At 40.2% G+C, this 22,037-nt stretch overlaps 1 protein-coding gene across 9 annotated transcripts in view; it reads left to right on the plus strand.

Annotated features, from left to right (window-relative positions):
* ANKDD1B (ankyrin repeat and death domain containing 1B) overlaps positions 1-22,037 on the plus strand; it is a 31,495-nt gene that overhangs the window by 1,170 nt on the left and 8,288 nt on the right. The window contains exons 2-12 of one of the 9 annotated variants that reach the window (XM_010392765.4): positions 566-714; positions 5,717-5,820; positions 7,885-7,983; positions 9,683-9,781; positions 9,866-9,970; positions 11,778-11,876; positions 13,426-13,524; positions 15,394-15,492; positions 16,409-16,507; positions 18,033-18,131; positions 21,901-21,999. In XM_010392765.4, coding sequence (XP_010391067.2) covers positions 5,755-5,820; positions 7,885-7,983; positions 9,683-9,781; positions 9,866-9,970; positions 11,778-11,876; positions 13,426-13,524; positions 15,394-15,492; positions 16,409-16,507; positions 18,033-18,131; positions 21,901-21,999 — 963 coding nt within the window. In that variant the 5' untranslated portion in view covers positions 566-714; positions 5,717-5,754. Of the gene's footprint in view, positions 1-565; positions 715-1,717; positions 2,041-5,716; positions 5,821-7,834; positions 7,984-9,682; positions 9,782-9,865; positions 9,971-11,777; positions 11,877-13,425; positions 13,525-15,393; positions 15,493-16,408; positions 16,508-18,032; positions 18,132-21,900; positions 22,000-22,037 lie in introns of those variants that run through there. The other 8 variants (XM_010392767.4, XM_019282031.3, XM_010392764.4 and 5 more) reach the window with 8 other exon arrangements.

The following is a 22,037-nucleotide window of genomic DNA, read 5'->3' on the forward strand; positions in this document are numbered from 1 at the left end:
CAAGTAAGGAATATGTTACAGTACTTCCTTGCTCTGCCCTTTGTTTTGGGTTCTTCACCTCGATAAATTTCTGCATCAGTCTTTCTGCAGTCTATGGGGGCTGTTTGAAAGGGTCAAGATTGTAGGAAGTGGTTAGAATATGTGCTAAACTTACTACATATAAGGTTTGACCACAGGATACACTGTGAAATAGTATTGTGTGTTAGTAATTAGAACTGGAAATTAGCAGTTGGTGTTTCATGACTCTGTATGTAAAATTACGATTTTACTGTAACTCACGCTCTGTATGAGGCTGCAAATCTATCCCTCCTTTGGTGCCAGCTTTGTAGGCAAACCTAATCATTCCATAATTGTCTGTTGTCACGCATTTTGAAAAGAAGCATTAACATTGGAAACAGTCTGTATTACCGTACAGAAATACAGCAATACAGACCTTTCTTCCTTTTAAGAAATTGCTGGAATATTTGACTCACAGGAAGCAAATAAAAGTGAAACCTCCATGATTCAGTTATGGCTGAATCAGTTGCTTGTTCTTCTCCCTGGATTTACTTGTTTTTTCTTTCAGCTGAGTAATGTTCACCTACTGGAAGTACAGTCGATGAAATTGTCTTATCAGACTAAAGTGTATAAATTCTAAAGATTTTTATACATCATAGCCTGTCTATACCAAAAATGTTTAAAGGAGAAAAGAACTGTGAAATCTCTTCATCTATGGTAAGCAGAATCTGAGCAAATAATTTTTTATCTAAATTTGTTCAATTTACAAACTCTTGAGTCTTTCAGGTTAATTTAATTTTGGACAGGTATGGTGTTAGTCATCTTGGAAATTAAGATGGTTGTGTAATTTAATTTAAGAAAAAATTACAGTGAAGAAACTTAAATGTGTCCACAGTTGTGCAAAGCTGAATACTGGTAATTCTGCTTTCTTGGAACTACTTTTCCTATATTTATTTTGAAATAGCAATATCAAAGGCTGTTTTAAAAAATTTAAAATTTAGGGTAGCAACTTTAAAAAAAAGTATGCCCTGTTGTGGAAGAAATTGTTGTCTGTGTGAAAGGAAATGTCAATTCTGACCTAAGTAGATCAAAGTTATAGTGGACTTCAAGACAAATTGAGAAATAGGTAGGTTAGATGGATCTCGGTATGTCAGTTCACAAAACCTGAACCTTTGGGGATGTGTGCTTTGATTTTGATGGGACTTTGACAAAAGCAAATGAAAACATTTTCTACCTGAAATTAAAGGGTCTTGTGATTAGATCAATACTGCTACCACATGTGCATGGTTATGCACAAATTTATGGCACAAGGACCTCAATCTCTCACTTCCTAAGGCTGTGTGAGGCATGCAGGTGTGCAGGGATGGTCACCCTCTCCTGTCCAGTGAACACTGGTTGACAATGATGAGAATAACTCCCCAAAATGGTCTTCAACCTGCAGAAAGAGCTCCATGACTACCCAGTAATTAATAATACATCCACCTGGCTCCAGGCATCCCAGTGATACCTCTGTGTGTACTTGCAGCGTGGCTTTTCAAAAGTGCCCCTTGTTTGTCTGGTGCAACGGGACTGCCTTTTGCCTCGTGTGTGCAGTTGAGGGTGCCAATTGTTTCTGGCACACAGAGCGCTATAGCCACTGGGGAAGACCTGGGGGAGATTGGATGGGGCAAGGATGATCCCGTTCAGTGCCTAGCCACTGTCAAGAAATTGAGTGCAGTTAGTGCTTGGTTGCTCTTAGAACAAACTCCTGAAGCTGCTTCACAACTCTGCCCCTTCGCACGGTGGTGTCCGGGCACCGGTAGGGTGGTGTGCAGGTGTGCCGCCTCCAGGGGTGTGTTAGGCCCGGCTGCGTATGCTGGAGTCCTGGGAACCGGTTTGTCGGGACCAGAGCAGGACACCTCCCTCGGCACAGCGGCCTGGGGCCCCTTCCCTTGGCTGAGGAGGAGGAGGAGCCCAGGGCAGCAGTAATGAAGGGTCTGAGCCGCCTGGTCCGCGCCGGGGAGGATGCCGCGCAGGGAGTCGTGGCAGCGAGCCACGAGGACCGTGAGTCCGCGGGGTTGGCGGCGAGGCCGCCCGGGGGGCAGCGCAGTCCCGGCTTCCCGGACTGCTGGAGGCAGCGTGCCAAGCCCCGTCAGGGCTGCTGGGACCCACCCAAACCTGCTTTCTGCCATGACCGGAGAACAAAATGAGCGCTGGGGGTCAACGTTAAACATGAGCTGTTGTACATGTAGTAAAAGACATCAGCAAACGTATGGATGTGGGATTGGGAGCTGGGTTTTGGGGTGTTGTGTTCCCAAGGGCAAGTCCCTCAAATTGCCCTCTACCCTGCTTTAGCTTCACTTCTGAACTGCTCTGAGAGGGTTCGCTGGTATTAGTCACGTCCCTGGAGCTGAGCATCTGCCACCAGTTTCACAGCCAATCTGGGCCCCCATTTTGGGAGGCACACAGAAATCAAAGGACCTTGCACTCAGAAACAAAACCCAGCGATGGGGTCTCCAGCCTTCAACCTGCAAACCAGTCTGTGAAAGAGCAGACTGCTCTGGCATGAGCTGCAGTTAGTGAAAACAGGTGATTTGTGGAAACTAAGCGGTAGTTGCCAAACCCTGCTTCGCCCCAGTCCTGTGATCACAGCATGACAACCAGGAGCCATTATATTGGGCTGTGGTTCTTGCTCCCAGGCTGGCAAAGAGGGCAGAAAAGAAAAATAACTAATGAAATATCACCATTATATTCAATACGTAGTTTTTCCCATGACTTCTTTGAAACAGAAAATTACTATTTTAGAAAAAATCCTAGTAACTTAGCAGGACACCTACATTGCTCTAGTAATTTTATTTCCCATAAGAAGAAAACCTAGAGAAAACACTGAAAATGTTGCCAGATCATTAAATATATTATTTCATTTTTAGAAACAACAGGGTAAAAATATTTTTATTGCTATTTGAATCCAAATATTGTTGATGTTTTGTATTTTACCTCCTTGGATGTCTTCAGCCAATTCAAATTCTGGGGTTTTTTCCCATGTACTTTTTAAGATAATTGTGGATTTTATCTTATGGACATGACAACAGGAATTTAAAAACAGAGCAGGGAGGTAGGGACACACACATGCAGGGATTTTCACTGTCCTATAAGTAATGAAACCTCAGCTGCATTTTTTTAGTTCATTGAAAATCATCCTTATTTGTGGTAGTCCTGAAAGACAGAATGAGCCTCTAAAGTAAGACATAAATAAGAGAAAAGGAAAAGATTGAAGGTACCTCACTTTTTGTTTTGAGGTCAACAAAACAATTTACTTTTCTGCACTTTTAATTACTTCCTTGCTCTTCCAAAAGATGAAAAATCTTGGGATGTCTGATATACTGCCAGCAGGGTTCTCTACAAAGGAAACCAACTGTATCAGGAAAGGAAACAAAGTACTAATTTCAGTTAGTTCGAAAGAAAAACTGGATATAACCATTTAATTGTTATAATAGCAACATGTAGTTATGATATAAGCCAGACATCTTGTATGGCACCAAAGAAAATACCCCCTAAAAATCCTGACAGTCACACATAGAAAGGTGATTGCTGCTGTTACTTGAAAATAGAGTAATTGCTAGTGATAGGAGGAGTGCCAAATTCTGGAGATCCCTGCTTGGTAGGCTTCCATAAATCTGTAGTCTGACTGCTCTGTACTCCTGTAATTTCATCCATGAAAAAAAAATTTTGCAGAGGCATCAAAAGTTTGGGCAACAAATCAGGGTCATGGTCTTTATTGTCATGGTCCTTAACTCCTGAATTACTAAGAAGTATGAAGAGAGAGAGATTATTAAGAAACATAATGCACAGAACAAAAGGTCTATTTAACAGCCCGTGGACAATTTATGGCTTCTGGACAGGAGAGAAAAGATCACTTATTAATTCTTTGTCAGAACTATGAAACTATCCTTGCTGATGTATATACAGTAAAGAAAAATCATTTTATCTTGTTTATTGAAGGCAGTATTGAGTAAAGTCTTGGGATTGTTCCTGATTGTCTTGAGATGCATTTATCTTTGCATTCTCATGTAAGATACAGCAGGCAGCAGGAACGAATGTGGTCTAGTTGTAATTAATTGCAGCTAATTAGTACTGTACGTTTTTTTCCATGTTTGCCATAAATTTGCCTTGAGGTATCCTTTGGCCACTGGTTTACCTGACTTTGAAATCAAGTTAGTAGAAAGCTCGGTTGGATACTTCCTTAGGGTAATGACTATGAAAACTAGAAGTGAGACACTTATTCTTCAAAGAACACTGTTCATCATGACGATTTTACTGTCAGCAATGCTCCTTGTCACAGATGCCAGAGATGCATTTTTATTTGCAAATGCTTTTTTTCATTTTTTAAAAAAATTTCCTTGTGCCCCCATGTTGTAATACAAACAACACATATTCTGTGTTTTCCAGAGAAGTTTGGAAGGATGCTTGTTTTGTTTGAGGCACTTTGATAATTTCATAGGAAAACTGGCAACACCTTTGCAAGTATCCGGTTTAATTTCTGATTCATTTTGTACAGTAAAGATGTGATTATTCTCCCTGAGATTATAGCCACAGGTAACATACAAAATGCAGGTAACATACAATTAAGCCACAGGTAACATACAATTAAGTGAATGCTATCCTGATCTTCCTTAGTATGCTCTGCAGTCATATGGCCTCAAGCTGTGTTCTTATTAGGTGTAATATGGTAGGATGAACTTTCCTGAGAGGGCTCTAAGGAATAGATAATTGCTGTAGTTCCTGGTCCAACAGAATACTGTCTCCCTGGTGATATCATTGGACAAGTGGCCTTCAGCCCAAAATGTTCTAGACAGAAGATATCTAACTAATTATATTTTAAGTGTGAGATGCAGTGGGATTAAAAGTGTCTACTAACATGTTTGCAACTGATTTAACTGCTCTGCTATTTTCTTCCAAGTGAATAATTACATGTTGTGGTAGAAACATGAAAAATATTCTGACCTCCAGCTAAACCACTTATCAGACTTTGGAATTTTACTTTTCAAAGTTACTGAATATGCTTTGCAGCTGCTTTAACTGACCAAACAGATGTTAATTTTTGGATTGAGACATTAAAGGAAGGTCTCAGTTTAAAAGCAAATGTCACATTGTGGCCAAATTTTGTGTTCAAGTAGACACTTCCTTCTTTCCTTCTTTCCTTCTTTCCTTCTTTCCTTCTTTCCTTCTTTCCTTCTTTCTTTCTTTCTGTCTGTCTTTCTGTCTTTCTGTCTTTCCTATGTAAAACTCCCTATTTGGTTGGGCTTTGTTGGTTTGATTTGTTTTTCCTGCTTTACATATTTTGTGTTTCAGTGGTGTGTTCTGTTTAAAACAGAGCAATTTCTCAAAGAATAGGAAATAAATGCTGCAGTTTGTACCATTCACTGCTATGCCTATGCAATAATTTGGGACTCAGATAGTAAGAGCTTCATAAACTGTTCCTGTGAGTGCGAACTCTGGTAATCCATGTTGTGAAAAGTCTCCCTTTAGTTGCACTTAAAAGCTGAAACTAGAAATATCAGCCAGATATCTCTCTAAAGGAGAAAAATGTAGTCATGAAACACTTTGATGATGAGAAACAAGTAATTCTCATAACATTAAATCACTACAAATAACAGAAAGTAAAACCACTATCATTATCCTTTATGTTGGTTATGGCTACTTTTTTAATAATACATTTTTTTATCATGTTTTTCCACAGTGTTGCCAGATGAGAGAGAATTTCAGTATGCTGCTAAAATGAACAATCTGGATACCATGGAAAAGCTGTTTAAAAAGAATGTTAATATAAATGCTGTAGATACTGTGAGTATGAAATGCCTGACACATCACTGATATGAAGGGTGACTCCTTGGGGTTGTGTGGTGGAATGCCAGCATGCCAGCAGGCCCCCTCAGCTGCAAGGTGGCGATGCTGCAGAAGTGCCCTCTAGGACCTGACAAAGAATCATTTCATGCGGACATTATGGACATTAGGACTTGTGCAACATAACTCTCAGGTTTCTGCATTTAGCCAGTAGTCAGGGTATCACACTGGGAACTAAGGACTTCTCAATTGTGCCCCTGCTCTAGTATTTCCTCAGAACTCTTTGGTGACTAATTTCTCAAGTTCTCAATCTTTCTGAGTGGGATGACCTCACCCCACAGTCACTTCAAGAATGGATTAATGCTGCTAGCATTACAAATTTCTAGAGAGAAGTATTACTCTTTGGTTTGCATGGAACCATGGGAGCATTCTACAATGTCCTCTGGCTCCAGCCTGAGCTCAGAGTTCATATTACCCTGGATAAACGAAAATGTATTTCTTATGCTGACTTCAACACTATGCCTAAAATCTGAGGATGTATACTTCACAGTAGCTAAATACAGCACTGTGTTCCACATGAGAGGTAGTTCAACAGCAACGGAGCAGTCATGATATTAATCTGGGAGTTTTGCATAACAGTGTGTTCTCAGTGGCTACATATAAATCATCCACCCGTGAGTATCCAATGTTACTTAATTCTGGGTTCTGAAAAAATTTGCTTCCCATGCCCACATGCATTTTCATCCACTGGGGAATTTAGAAGATAGTATGATGCATTCCTTGATTTGTTTGTGAAACAGACAAGGAGACAAACATTTCTTCTGAGTACACTCCTCTTGAATACTGAGAGTATCAATTACATTATGCTCTGAAAAGTCACTTAAAAATAGTTCTTTCTTCCTTCTTGCTTTCCAGAATTCAGGAAGTTAAACTAAACACATTTTCAGTCCAGTAGTTTGAAACTTTACTCTGTCATCCTTAAACTAGACCTATAGTATGAAAGAGTTACTAGCATAACTTCAGAGGTGTTGTGCTTTGATTGATTGTCCTAATAGGGATGTAGCTTATGCTGGCAAAGCCATTCTTTTTGCTAATGTTGATCATTCCTGCCCCTGTACTCTCAAGCCAAATAAGAAAGCTGTCAGAAGGTGAGCTTTTTGACAGTACTCTTTCTGTATAAGAGGCTTTTTTCTGACGTCAATACACATCATAAATCCCACCTTTTTATCCTTTTGATACCTATAGCTGTAAATTTAAATTTATACATTTAAAAGTCAGGTGATCTGCAGAGAAGCTAAGAAAACAGATCCAAACTGACTTTTAAAATTAGTTGGTTAAATCTCTTAGACATCTTTGTATGGAAACCGTCAGTGACTTATGTTAAACCTAGTTATGTCCACTTTAATTGAAAGCAAAACTCTCTCCAATACAGTTTGATTCAATTTAACAAATCCCTTTAAAATATATACCACTAATTACTTTATGGAATTCTTCCTGAGAAGCACTGAGCCCATTCGCCTCTGTAAAATTACTCACTGTTTGCAAGGTGGTAGCTTTCATTTACGTAGATGATGACTCAGTCTGGGAACGTGACTAACACTGAGTGAGGGAGAAATCTCGTCTTGCATTGCAGAGGTTTAATCAAAAGGAAGGAGGATACCAAAAGCCAATCTAATTATGTACATATAGCCCTCAGCTATTCAAATCATACCATGCAATAAAATAATAAACAAGGGTGCTCCTTTTAGTGCATGCATCTCCTCTATGCAGTGTTTTACTACTTAATTCCACTTTGACATTTTGATGAAGCAACAATACTATGTATACTAACAAAATCATCCTGTTTTTACAAGAATTCTCTAAGATCAATACCTAAATTCTATCCAAGGAAACAAAACAAAATATGTAGATAAAGACCAAGTGTGAGTGTTGAAGGAGAAATATGAAATAGTATGTATTAAAAGGTACATTTGGTAATAATCATAGAATTCCAAAATTCTGATCACCTGCACAGGGAAAAGAAGTGTATTACAGACCTGACAAACAAAGCTTTGCTTATTCCAGCTGAAGCGCACAGCATTCCATTTTGCTGTTGCGGGAGGCCATGTGTCCGTGGTGGATTTTCTTCTTCATCACAAAGCTAGACTTGACATGGCAGATCAGGTAAGCTGGCTTGTTGTGATTCACATGTATAGGAACACCTTTGGGGAACAGTAAATGTAGGTATTTTTCTTGTGCTCCCAATTGTTCGAAATCAAGAGCTTGCACTAAAAACCTCCTGTTTTTCTTAGAACTGGACATATTTATATGAAAAAAGCATTTTTAGATGAAAAACACATTGCCCAAAGTTTTGTCTAACTTGAATACCTGAGTGAGCATAAAGCACCTCCCTTGGCCAGGTGGCAGTGCTTTGTCTAATACAGCCAAGGATATTATTTGCCATATCTGCTCCAGGAGCACACTGCTGACTCAGTTCAACCTAGTATGCACCAGGAGCCCCAGGACTTCCTCTGTCAAACTGCTTTCTAGGCAGCTGGCCCCAGTTAGTACTGCTGCCTGGGTTTGCTCCTCCTCAGGTACAGGACTTTGCATTTCCCCCTGTTGAATTTTGTTATGTCCTTGCCAGGCCATTTCTCCAGCCTGTCAAGGTTTCCCTGGATGGTAGCACACCAGTACAGTCTATCAGCTATTCCTCACAATTTCATATCATCTATAAATTAGCTGCAGGTACATTTTGCCCATAATTCAGGTCATTAATGGAGATGTTAAATATCATTCCCAGGATGGATGCCTAATGGGCATTGCTTGTGACTGGTGTCCAGCTGTTCATAGCTTGGAAGGTTTTACAGGTCAGACTTCTGGGCCACAGCCACAAATTTTGCCCAAGCCCAGATTTATCTTATTGCCTGCATACTGAGTACATGTTCCCTCCATTGTTTTCCACTTCAATTTCTGCAAAATCAGGAAAGACATCGATAAGCTGGAGTGGGTCCCATGCAGAGCCTCTAGAATGATTAGAAGTACAGCACATGGTATATGAGGAGGTATTCTAATATCCAACCTAAACCTCCCCTTACACAGGTCCATGCCATTCCCTCTGGTCCTGCCAGAGCAGTGGCTGCCCCTCCTCTTCCCCTCAAGAGGAAGTTGTAACTACAATGAGGTCTCCCCTCAGTCTCCTTTTCTCCAGGCTGAACAGACCAAGTGACCTCAGCTGCTCCTCATCCTTCCCCTCAAGGCCCTTCACCATCCTTGTGACTCTCCTTTGGGCACTCTCCAATAGCTTTATATCCTTTTATTGTGGCACTCAAAACTGCCCGCAGCACTCAAGGTGAGGCTGCACCAGCATAGAGTAGAGCTAGTCATATATTTTTTAAGATATTAAAAAAAGGGGTTTTTTTCTCCTATAAGAGAAAAAGGTTTTACAGAATTTGAGAGAAGAGAACCTTAAAAGGGGCCTAAATGGAAAGTTATGGTGACTCATGGAAATGTAGTCATTACATATTATCACCTGAAACGTCATCCGCCACACCCAAGACTATCTATCTTGATGGTTTCTGGAGAGAGAAAATAATTTCCTGGTAGGACTTAATCCCCCCATCTTAAAATGGGATCAGTCCTTCTCTAGGGATGCCAGACCTTCTGTCAAGAAGAGGTCAAACATTTAGCTAGGTCTTGCTCTATTCCATTTAGCTTAATTTAAGTGAGATTAATCCCACCCACATTGTCAAGTGTTAATACTGCTCTTCTAAAAGCCTCCACATTGGAACCTACTAATACACTGAATCAATCAAAAAGATTTAAAGAAATTTCACTTGAGGTATTTTGGTGGTAATTTCTGCCTTTGTCATTTTATTTGAAGCATGGCCTGACAGTGGTTCATCTCGCAGCTTGGACTGGAAATCTGGATATAATGCGAAAATTAGTTAAAGCAGGTGCTGATCAAAAAGCTAAGAATGAGGTTTGTTGATGACAAATTTTTACCAATCCTAAACATGTTTATGTTGGAAAAAAATCACTTACTGACTGATTTACCATTTTTCAGGAAGGAATGAATGTTCTGCACTTTGCAGCTCAGAGCAACAGCATTAAAATAGTTGATTATTTCCTCCAAGATCTTCATCTGAATGACTTGAACAAACCTGATGGGGTACAGTGTGTTTCTGTTTATTTCTTTGATGTCACGAGGCTTTTGTTTTGGGGGAAACAATCTTGACTTGGGGAATTTCAATGAATTTTAATTTATTGACAATTAAATATACTTTTAATTACTGACTTGGATACTGAGAAACAGGTAGAAGAAACAGCCAGAAAAGCATTTAGGAGCAACACCTCTTTTCCCTCTTTGCCCGTTTCAGTTGGACTGCAGACACCCTCTCCTCTGCTGTCCTTGCTTTTGCTGCAAGTGGTGCTCAGTCATGGTGAGGCAATGGGAGGCAGAAGAGGTTGGATTCAGTCCACAGTGGATTCCTTTTCTCCTGCTCTTTGTTTCTTACCATTTTCCTCTGCTCCAGAAAGCTTCTTCCATGGGCTGGAGTCACCTTGTGGGTGTATCTCCCGCTCTGTCTCCTCCCTTGCATCTTCTTGTGTCTCCTGCTGTATCTCCCCTTGTGCATCCTCCGTGCCACATTAGTGTCCAGCCATTCTTAAACACATTTTCACAGAGGCATGGTTCTATGATGGGTTGAGTGTTGGCACGTTGTGGGACAGTGTGACTCAGTTTGGTCCACTGTGGAGCCAGCTGGAAATGGCTGTGTGCAGCACAGGGCAGCCTCTGACATTTCCCACACAGCTCATCTTCACAGACCCCTGCCCTTACCAAAACCTGCGAGTTATGGCCAACATGGCCATGTTTCATCAAGGTAGAACACAGAACTATTTGCAGCCATCCTACAGAGGAGCACTGACTCTCCAACCGTGCCTTGTCCTCATCAGGTTTTCTGTGTTTTTATTTTTAATTCCAACAATGTTGGGATCTTGCTTTGAAACGTTACGTAGCTAAGTCAGATATTTTATCTTTACATGAGGAAAACTTGTTCTTGTGAGACCTGGCACCAAAAGAACAAATCTCCCGTATTTTTTTTCTGAGTTTCTTGAATTTCATTGACCCAAGAGTGCAAAATTCTGAATTCTTTTTACACATGACCAGTCTGACAAAACAAAGTTAATTTAACAAAGCATACCTTTGAAGTTTCAGGCCTTGGGAAAGAAAAGGTGAGGAAGCACCTTCTCTTTGCTGAGGTTGTGTCAAAACTCTCTATTAGGTGCATACATTTTTTTTCCTAGGCATTTCTGTAGGTTACTATAAGGCATGATATTAAGCCATTTTAACTAGCTGGTTATATGCCTTCGTGTCTGAACAGTGGTATGGTTTTGTGTCAATATAACTTTCTGCAGTTGAGTTTGTAAATGGTTTGAAGAGTTTTTGTTAGTTTCAATACCACCAAAACCCCTATACAATGTACAGTGCTAAATTCAGGCCTCCTGGATGGAACTTCTGAGATATGTCAGTTTTGGTCTGTGTTTGCAGAATTTGGATCAAACAAGTTAACCCATGGAAATAAATCTTGCCATTTCTTTGCAATTTTCTGATTTTGCAATTTTCCTGTTTCTGAGCATTAATGACACAGTTATTTTGATAAATATTTTCAGACTGAGAAAAAATAGGATTAAAAGATTTTGAGTGTATTTTCCACTTTTTTACCATTTCTAAACAGTTCTTATTTATTTTATTCAAGATATGCAAGATGTATAATCTGTTTATTTTCACTAAGTATATTTATTAATTACTTCTCTTCTTCTATTTATTGACTATTGTGTTAATCTCCTTAGCCATATAATATGTAAATTTTAATGTAGGATACACATACACATATGCATGCCATATATCCAATAACTAGAAGTAAAGTATTTCTACTTTCTGTAACACCATGTTCCTTTCCATAATTGTTTTCTAGAAGGGTAGAAAGCCATTTCTTCTGGCCTGTGAAAAAGGCCATGTTGACATGATAAACAATTTGATTGCTTTGAAGCTATTTACATCTGAAAAAGATAAGGTAAATGTTTATTTTTCACGGAAGTACAACTACAAATGTGCTTACAAAAGATTATTTTATTTCACTGTAGTTATTATACAATCAAAATATCTGAATATGTTGCATGGATGCTACAGTGCTGGTAGTGATATATGTGACCAACAAACATAAAAGGATGATGATTTTTTAGTGATGAAGGGAAGACAGTGGGATGATTGCCAGGAGACTTTTCCATATACATTCATAATTCATGCAAAGCAAGACTAGCATATGCCTGTATGTTGAGAGACGTGGGAAAGCCTGGTGGTAAGGGTGTCAGCCTCTGTTCTGGGAGATTGTATTTCCCAGTGTTGCACTCTGTTTGCCTGTGTCTGTGTGTCACTGCCTGACCAATTTTTCAAAGGTGTTTAAATACTTCAGGTTGCAAACAAACACCTCTGAATTCTTTTTCAGAGGCACCTTAACACTTCAATCTGATTGAGTTTTCTTTGACACTATATTTTAAGGTATCTTAGTAATTTTCAAAGTCTGCTCATAAACTTATTTTTTCTTACTTGACTATTTCTGGAATGAGCAAGTTACTATTTCTCTGCATCAGAGGCATTTGAAGGACAAATACATTAAAAATTGTGAAATTGTCAGACACTGCTTTTACAGAACGACATAAGTGCATGCTTGGGAAGTGATGTTGGTTTTTTTAGTATTCTGGTAACAGTTTAAAAACTTCAGTGCACCCAGAGCTCTGCTGTGCTAAGCAGTTTATCAGCAGAGGTTGAAAGATAGTATTGTCCCAGACATGTAGCAGGTTAAAAGTGTAAACAGCACCAGGAAGTAAATGCTGTGGTCCTGCAAATTAGCCAGGACAGAAACTCATCTCTTAGGTCACTAAACCAAATCACACTGTAACCATTGGTCTTAAAAAGGATTCCTGCTTCTTCCCACTCAATGCTGTGAATGAAAAACTGTTCTGGACTCTCATTTTTCTGAGGGTTAGAATTCTTCTCCTAATTTTTTTAGCCATTTTTATATTATTTCGTATGCTAGCATTTTCTTTGAGTTCAAAACCGCTGCTCTTCCTGAAGTTGTTCTTTGTTTTTATTTGCTTGGTGGTGTGGTGTTTTGGTTTTGCTTTTGTTTCTGTTCGGTGTTTCTTAATTTGCTGGAGAGAAATTGCACTGATGGTGACAGAGATCAAAGATTGCAAAGTTGATATCAAAGATTGCAATGTTGATATCAAAGCCATGACAAATTTCTATACGCTGACCTAGGCTTTTTTAATCTTTAAATCAGTGGTCTCTGGGGCTCAGTGTAGTTCCCATCCTTGTGGGAACCAATACCTGAAGTTTCAGCTTGATTCGCTTGTCAGGAGTTAGAATTTTTGCGGGTATACAATGAAGTTTTCAGACAACCAACTAGATCAGCAATGTCACGTCTGCATACATGGGAAAAGGCCCTTTTCAGATTAGATCGAATCTTGGAACATGCTGTGTGGAGCTTTTTGTTGGTTTTAGTTAATGTCTTTACTTTATTCTGGGTTTTAAAATATATTATTTGACATCTTAATTTCAAGGAGGGAAATACAGCACTGCATTTAGCAGCCAAAAATGGTCACAGTGAAGTTGTAGAAATTCTGCTTGAACAGTGGGAGGAAATAAATGACCTCAATCAGGTAAGTAGGCTGAAACTGTTGAAAGAAATAAAGTTAGAGATTTGAAAAGTTTTCTAAAAAATCAAATTTGAAAGGAAGAGAAGTGGCACTGAGGACACTTCATTAGTCTTGCTGGTTTCCTAGTAAATTTGCATCCTGTTTCCTTGTTCCTTGTCCAATTATTAACCTCCATTATAATAAATAATTAACCTCCATTAACTCCTTCAATATCTCTTCCTCTGTCATCTATTCCTTACACATATTCTCCGCTGCATTTGGCAAGCCCTTGCATAACTACTGGTGGAAGAAAACAGAGGAAAGGCCTTAACCTCCCTTGTTTTCTGTCATCCAGCATTTTTAGCCACGTGATCCCATTCCTTTTAACATCCCACTTTTAACATTTCTGGTACTTTTCAGCCTATTCATTGAGCCAGTTTGACTTGCATGCCAGGCACATACCATCACATGCACCTCAGCAAAGGGGTCTCAGATTTGTATCTTGTTCATCTGAACTCAGTTGCATGCACAAAGCTGGCTGCAGACACTACCTACCCAATTTGCTTTCCCGGGCTGGTGTTGGTGAGCTCAGCCAGCATATTTGTTGGTTGCATATTAGCTGAGAATGTTGTATCCCTGAGTTAATGCACTCATGAGCTTCATTTTAAGGCTTAAACAAGGAGTGGAGGAAGGAAATGTACACTAACTGCTCATCTCGGTGTTCTTGCTTTGCAAGGGTTCGTGTCTCTTCTGTTTCTTTTGTGGGGCAGCTGGAACAAACTGGCAAGGTAGTTTCCTTTGTTGAATGCCCACTGTGGGAACCTGCCATGTGGCTGATGATTTGCTCTGCTGGGCCAGTAGGCAAAATGTCCAAGGCCCTCTTCTTCCTTTATCAGCAACAGATTGATGAGTTGAGAAGTTCTCTCTTATCCAACTTCTCTGCTGTTTTCAGTTGTGAGGCACAGGAGCCTCTTTGAAATATGGAGCCCTCATCTTTCCAAGGCTTGTCTAAGAATGTCTTGTCTAAGAATCTGCACACAAATCTTGTACTGCTTGTGCTCCTGTCTTGGCATGGCTAGTGGGGTGACCTTCCTGTCCAGCTGGAGATGTTCTGATCTGGATATGAACAGATCTCTCTTTCCATAGCATGAGCAAAGTACTAAAATATATTCAGTATACCAGAATAATGTCAGGATTTTAAGCAAAGAAAAATTAGGATTTACTGATTCTTTTGTGATTGTTGAAACACCAGAGTAACTTTCATTAAACCTTTGTGTATGTTAGGTGTTGAGAAACAGGGATTAGATCATTGTGTAGCTGATGTAACCTATTTTAGAGACTTGCTGTGGAGACATGGAGACTCTTTCAGTGTGAAAAGATTTGAAATAAATATGAAACAGGATTATTTCTGCTAAAAGTTCTTCTTATAACTGGCACTTGGGGTTCCGAATTTGTCAGAAATCCATGGCAGTGTACTGACAGAAACTGAAATGCACTGTATGTACTAACGTGCTAGTGGTGTTGCCTGGTGTTGAATGGCAAAAATTCAACTGTTGAATGGCAACAATTGCTGCCCACCACCTTTCTGTCTGTGCCTCTTGCTAGCAGTCTTCTTTGAAAAGAGCATGATTAATGCTTATGAAATAGTTTTCTGTATTGTAAACCTTACTGTACATCTGTCCAGATAAACATCATCTGTCACTTAACTGTTGGTGAGTTGCCATGTCATTCAAGAGGTAACTTGGGACCATTCAGGTTGTGTTCTCTTGGGTCCATCTCTCCTCTCCTATTGAGCTGGATGAGCCCAATGGAGCCTACCAGATGTGTTTTGTGTCTCAGTCTCATTGTCTCATGTCATAAATTGGAACAGACATTTTGTCTCTTTTGGTCTAGAATGAAGAAACTCCATTTTACTTGGCTGTTGAAGGAGGTCATGAAAAATGTGCTGAACTCTTACTGGAGGCAGGGAGTGACATCAATGTTATAACTCAGGTATGTACACAGTATCTCTCCTAGTGGGATATACTAGACTGTGGAAAGGACCTTATTAACTAAGGATATTTGCTCTGCTTTTTTTTTATGAAACTGGGAAAAAAAATAGAATGGGGAATGTGGAGAGTACTAACAGAATAAAACCGATATGGAAGAAAAATAGCATTAGATTTATTTGATGGGGTACTGTAGTGGAGCTTTTTATTTCCTCTATGCCCACTAGTACCACATATGACTAGAAAATGTAATCAACTAGGATAACTGAAAATCCTCCTTTTTGGCAGTGTATGTGACTGATCTGATGACAAACTTTTTATCTACATCTGGTTCCTGAACTTCGGTCCAAGTCATATCTGCTGAATGGCCTTGGCTAGCCTGCTGCATGAAGTTTATGATTACAGCAGAATGAGAACTTGTTTGTTTAAGCAGAATTATTTTCTAAGATGTTTTCTATTAATTTTTAAAAATTTATTTCCTATTAATTTATATTTATTTTTCTATTTATTTATTAACTATTCTATGGATTGATTGCTTAATATAACTGCACTTGCTTGGTAAAGGTCTAACAGACTAGGAGACATGCTGGCATCGTTGTCCACAGCACAGTATAGATGATGATGATGCTGATCTGTCTCTTTCTTAAGAGAAGTTGAATGGTGCTATGGGATACTGGTGTTCTTTAGTATGTGTGTTGTGATATAGTAAAAATGGGAATTTCCTTCACTGTTTACAAAAACATCATACTAATTGCTGATCCACTTCATTTTGTATGATTTTATCAAAGGGTTTTATTGGTGGAGGGGATACGAACACAAATTTTAATGCAAGATTACCCTATATTTATACCTCTCTTTAGTACTGTTCTTTTTTGCAGCAATAAAAATGTAAGTTTTTCTATGTATCAAATTTCTTTCAGAACAATACCAGTGCTTTGCAGGTTGCAATTCAGAATGGACATCTATCCTTGGTTACTTTCCTTATTGATAAGAATATTGACCTGATTCCTAAACCCGAGGTCAGTGTTTATCAGAATAACTCTTCTGCTGCTGCTCAGCCTGTCCTGTGTTTCCTTGGGAATTCAGACAGCTGAATGAGATTGAGTAGTTCCTTGAATTTTTTCCTATACACATTATTATTTGGTTTCTAGATGTAGTTTGGCAACACACACAGACCAATAGAGACAAGGTCCTGTTGCTGAGTGCCTGAGCAGGCTGGTGCAGTGCAGAGTAGACGTGGCCAGGTTAAGCCAAGGGCCAGGCACTTGGAGAAGGGGAGCAAAGCACCCTGCTTGAATTTAGCAGTAGTAATGTAATGCTAGTAGTAATGCTATGGGCAAAGGATAACCAGAATGTAAATAAACACTTCAGTGCTTTCACCCTCTGCAGGTAAATGCACCCTCATTGCCTTCAAAATCTGCATGCCAACATTCCTTGTGATTTAAAAAGGAAGAGGTATTTACATTATCCAAATCCTCTCAGTTTAGATAGTACAGATATTTGAGATTTTCTATGAATAGGAAATTATTTTCCTCTTCTACAGTACAGGATGAAAATAGAATCTGGACTTCATGACTTATGCCATGATCACTGGCCTCTTGCAGAAAGCTATCAAGGAATAACAATTTGTGATGTGCTTGAAATATTTTAAAGGTTGGGCAGTTGTTGCACTGCTTGTCCTCAATAGCAGAAGCAACTCATAAAATTGTAACTTACATTTTGAAAATATTTCCAGCACAATGTTATATAAGAGCTTGCTTTATTTTTCTGTAGCCCTGAAGAAATGGCTGTGTTTTATAAAGACACTGAACTGGTGCCTGGCACCCATGAATGGTATTGGTAGGGAATTATTCTTTAGCTGTATTTTACAAGAAACTGATCAGTCACAGGTTCAACATACAAAGTGATCTTACCAATCTAGTGTGGATTTTGACTGGTGTTGCATCTGTGCCCTGGTTATTTTAATAAATAACCACTCAGATAAAACCTCTGAATTTCTTACTAGCTGTAATTTGTCATATTTTATAAATATGACAGCAAGTCAGTTTAGTATGAGGAGCATTTCCAGCAGCAACATGTGACAAGGGTTTGTTCCTGGAAGGTAAGTTTTGACATCTGTTTACCAAATACATAATGAGTCTGTCTCCAGGCTATTCAACAAAGGGCAAAGCCACTTTTCTGGGGGGGTAGGAACATCACCCTAATCTCTCTGTTGTCAGGATAGCAGCATATCTCAGGTAGGAACACTAAAGAGGAGTGCCTTGTGGCATTCCTAAGTGGTGGCACACTGATGCACACCCAATGCAGTCAGCATTTCCAGTCTTCTCAGCTGTATTTGTTTATCCTCTTCTTGTGGGTGTTGCAGGAGCAGGCTACCACCTCTGGTACAACTCCACACATCCAGGTGTGTTTTCTGCAGTCTTGAACCTCTGCTGGAGCATGTCACCTTTGCAAGGGGTGGGCTTCAATAAGAACCTCTTTCTGGTTTGCATGAACTTTTAATAACATACCCAAGTATAACAATTTATTATTTTCCCTCCACAGCAGAAGAATTCCCCTCTCCATTTAGCAGTTATCAGTAATAATCTACCGGTAGTAAAAAGCCTTTTGGATGCCAATCATGACATAAACTCCTTAAATCACGTAAGAAAAACTGGGAATTTACACAGCTTGATTGATAAAGCAGAGATTATGTGGGTTTTGTTTGAAATTTTTTTTTCCTTATGATACCAGGGTACAAAAAAAGAGGAAGGAAGAGGCAATTCCTCTCTAATATTTTTGTGTGTGTACATATGTATTAGTCACTGGTACATGCTGTGCTAATACTGTTTGAGCAAGATAAGGATAGTACAATGCTGTATACTCAGAAAATGTTTGGGTAATGTATTGTTCAAATGTTATGATTCAAGTGTAATGAATGACAGAAACGTCTCATTGGTATTGGCTTCAGAGGCAAGCCCAGTGCAGAACTGGGCTGGGAAAAAAATTTGGCTGGAAAAAAGTTAGATTTTCCTTAAAGCAACCCACCGTGTGGGTTTAAATCTGTGTTTAAATCTGTGACCAAAACAGTGCTGGTAAGACACCAGTGTTAAAGCTGTTGCTGAGCAATGCTTGCGCAGCATCAAGGCCTTCTCTGTTTCACACTCTGTGCCCCCAGGTGAATTGACTGGGTTGCTCAGGGAGCTGGGAGGGGACACAGCTGAGCAGAGGTGAGCAACACAGCAAGACTGAATGACAAGGTCACGGGTCTCTGTGATGCCATCAGTGAGAGTGTTCAGCTGTTAGCTGAAAGGATGGTGGTTTGAGCCCATCCACGGACAGCTACACCTATCTTCCTCACCTTAACCAGGATTCTTTGGCCCTGGTTGGTGTCAGTGGTCTTTGGAGGCCTGGTTAGTTGTTGGCCAGTTTGCTGTGCATCAGATCAGTTCACTGTAGACCATATCCACAACTGACGTGTGCCATATTTACTTTGGTGCTGCCATGCTTAATCCTGTTTTGCTGTAAAAAACCTCCTATAATTGTTAATGACCATCTCTGCTTTTGCTGTGTTGTCTATCACTTTGTACTGCTTTGCCTGGTAGAGTGATGATAAAAGCACTGGCTTGTGCCTGGTCTTGTGTTTTAGGCCCTACAGTGCCACTGTCTGTGTACTCAGGTAACCATCTCATGGAGAAAATCAAAAATTGCACCTTTTCCTTTCCCTCCTTGGAGAGGCGCTTTGTTGAGAGAGGAATGAATAGTGTCTACCCCTTCTTCTCCCACAGGACAGGTCTCTCCCACCTTCTTGTAACACTACTTGGTTCCTTGAATATCCTCATATAATCACACTGTTCATACTAGTGTGTGTTGTGAGCATGGTTTTGATTATTGTGAATAACAATTAACAATTAATTGGGAATGCCACACTGGGATTCACCTGGAGGCAGTCAATTCTCAGGTAGTATTGTGTGTGGACAGAATTGGACATATGCCTGGGGCCATTACTGCCTCCAGTAGTTTGGGATTTCATGCCCTAGCCGGAATGTAGTCCCAAGTAATTCATATACCATCTGAAGGAGGGGAGCCTTGCCTGCCCTGATGAAACACAGGGGTTTTTAATGTTGTATTGGGCCTGGCCCTTGCTAATGAGCTGCCATCCAGTGCCTCAAAAGAGGATGAGGGTTTCCTGATCAAGGAGCACACAAAGGGACACTGAGAAGGTCTCCTGCTCTGAAGCCACCCATATGGACACTGAAAAGGTTACTTAGTTGGAGGTGCCACACTGTTGCTTAACCAGAGACCCAGCCCTCAAATACAGTAACTGTGCCCGAGCTCCAGGAGAAATGATGGAAGTAAATGTTGATTTGGTTAGAAAGAGAAACAGCAGCTCTTGCTGAGGGGCAAAAGGGGGAAGATTCAAAAGAGGACAGGAAAGGGAAAAGACAAGAATGACAACAGAGGCAAAACTACCTGGCGTCCATCTCTGAATGACCTCTTAGGTAGGCAGCAAGTGTTCATCCATCAGCAAGGTGAGCACACTGCTACCTGACTGCTCCAGTGCTGGGAAGGTAGGGAAGCTCAGCTGCTGGGGTCCATCTCTAGGGACTAAGGGATTGCCAAAGGGATCAGAACAGAGGCAGCCACTCATAAGTCTCTGGAGATGGCTCTTACTGAGCATGAATGCAAAGTGTCTCCTCAAAGAAGATACTGCAAACCAGCAAGGCAAGTAAACTACCACAGAAGGTATCCAGTATCTGAGGGAGTGGTGGTAGAGGTGGACTACAGTGACCTGGCCAACAACTAGGCCTCCAAAAATCTCAGTGATATCCAGTGCCCATGGTCCATATGGCAGCAGATTGTACAGAGCTCGCAGACACTGGCCCCTGACCATGACAGACTCCAATGGTCCAACTGTGTACTGGCCTGCCACCTGTGGCACTTCAAGGAAAATCTATCTTTCCCCTCCTCATCAGTGTTACATCTCAGCTGTGGAAAGACTGTCCCAGCAGGTCTGCCGAGTCCCACTGTGGGCACTGTGGCTCCTTGTTAGGGAAATGCATCCCGGTTTCCCTCATGACATGTAGGGATGCTCACCACGATAGTGACAAGGATGAGTCTTTGAGAAATCTGTGGTTCACCCCTTCCCATTGTTCATTTTATTGCTAGAGATTAATTTATACACATTTTTGTGGAAGTCGGAGGCTGTCATTTGTGGTTGGAGTAAAGTATGACGGTAAGACTTTCTGGTCACATAAAAGAGAATTCTGTAAATTTCTACAACACGTCTTTTGGAAATGTTTTGTGCTTTTGTCTCTAGCTTGCCCTAAGTTGCATACAGTAGGTACTGATGTATCCCTAAATTTCTGCAGGAAAGAAAGTAGGGTGTATGGCTAATATTTTACTTATAGGAATAAAAAAGTAAGGTGTGAGATCATGTGATCATAGTGTAAACTATAAAATTAACTGATTACACTTCTAATGTGGAACCTGAGCTTGGTGCTTCTTGGAATGCAAACTTTTAAGCTAAGATCTAAAGGCCAAAAGGTCTCTAAACAGACCTACAGAATGTAAACTTGCAATGTCAGAGAAGCACAGGCACAAAACACTCAACTTAGAAGGATGATGTGTCATAAAAAACATACTATGGAACATTCCCTTATGTGCAGGACTTCCATAATTACTCCATTATTTGCTGCTGGATTTTCTTACTCTACTTTCTGAAGAAGGATAGATAAATAAATACATAGTTAGGAATATGTAGCTATGTAGAGACTATACAACCCTCCTTTCAGACCCAAAGTTTTACTTGAAGCTGAATGCCCCTTTAGCTGTATTTCTTGTTAATGGTTTGGCCTTGTTTAATGGTTTTGGTTTGGGTTTTTTTGTATGTGTGTTGTTTAAGGTTCACTGAACCCATTACGGAGCAGGTAGACTTCAGCTATATATATATATATCATAATTTTGTGGTAGGGCTGACTAAAAAGCTCTGTTGTGGATGTGGCATATTGTAATATTCAAAATTATGGATGTTGAGTGGTCTTGGCATGAATTTCAGCAGAGAGAAGGTTACTTGAGAGGATAAGATGGGTGTGGGATGGTGCCAGTCGCATGAAGACCTCTGTCCAAAGCACCTTGCCTTGAGAGGGAAGAGAGAGAGAGAGAGAGATTGTTAGTTTACAGCACATTAGAGGGCCATAACAGCAACTCTTTCCTGAGCCAGCTGGAACTTCTGCCTGGCTTTCCTGCAGAGATCCCATATGCTGTCTTGTCTGCCTGAAACAAAACCGGCAGATCTCTCATGATTTCCCTCTGTTCAGTATTTTCTCACCAAGGTCACCTCTTGTGAATCTATTTTAGATTCAGCCTTTGAGCATGCTGCTTCTAGCAGTGAGTTTGAGTTAATGCATATATTTGGTGTCTTTAATTCCAGAGGCAGGAAACCCCGCTACATCTGGCAGCTGATCTTGGCAATGTGGAGTTGGTGGAAGTGCTGCTGAAGTCAGGCTGCAATCTCAAAACTGTGGATAAGGTAAATTGCATTCCTCACACATCTCAAGATTACACGAT

The sequence above is a fragment of the Corvus cornix genome, chromosome Z, assembly GCF_000738735.6.
Source record: "Corvus cornix cornix isolate S_Up_H32 chromosome Z, ASM73873v5, whole genome shotgun sequence".
NCBI classification, from domain to species: domain Eukaryota; kingdom Metazoa; phylum Chordata; class Aves; order Passeriformes; family Corvidae; genus Corvus; species Corvus cornix.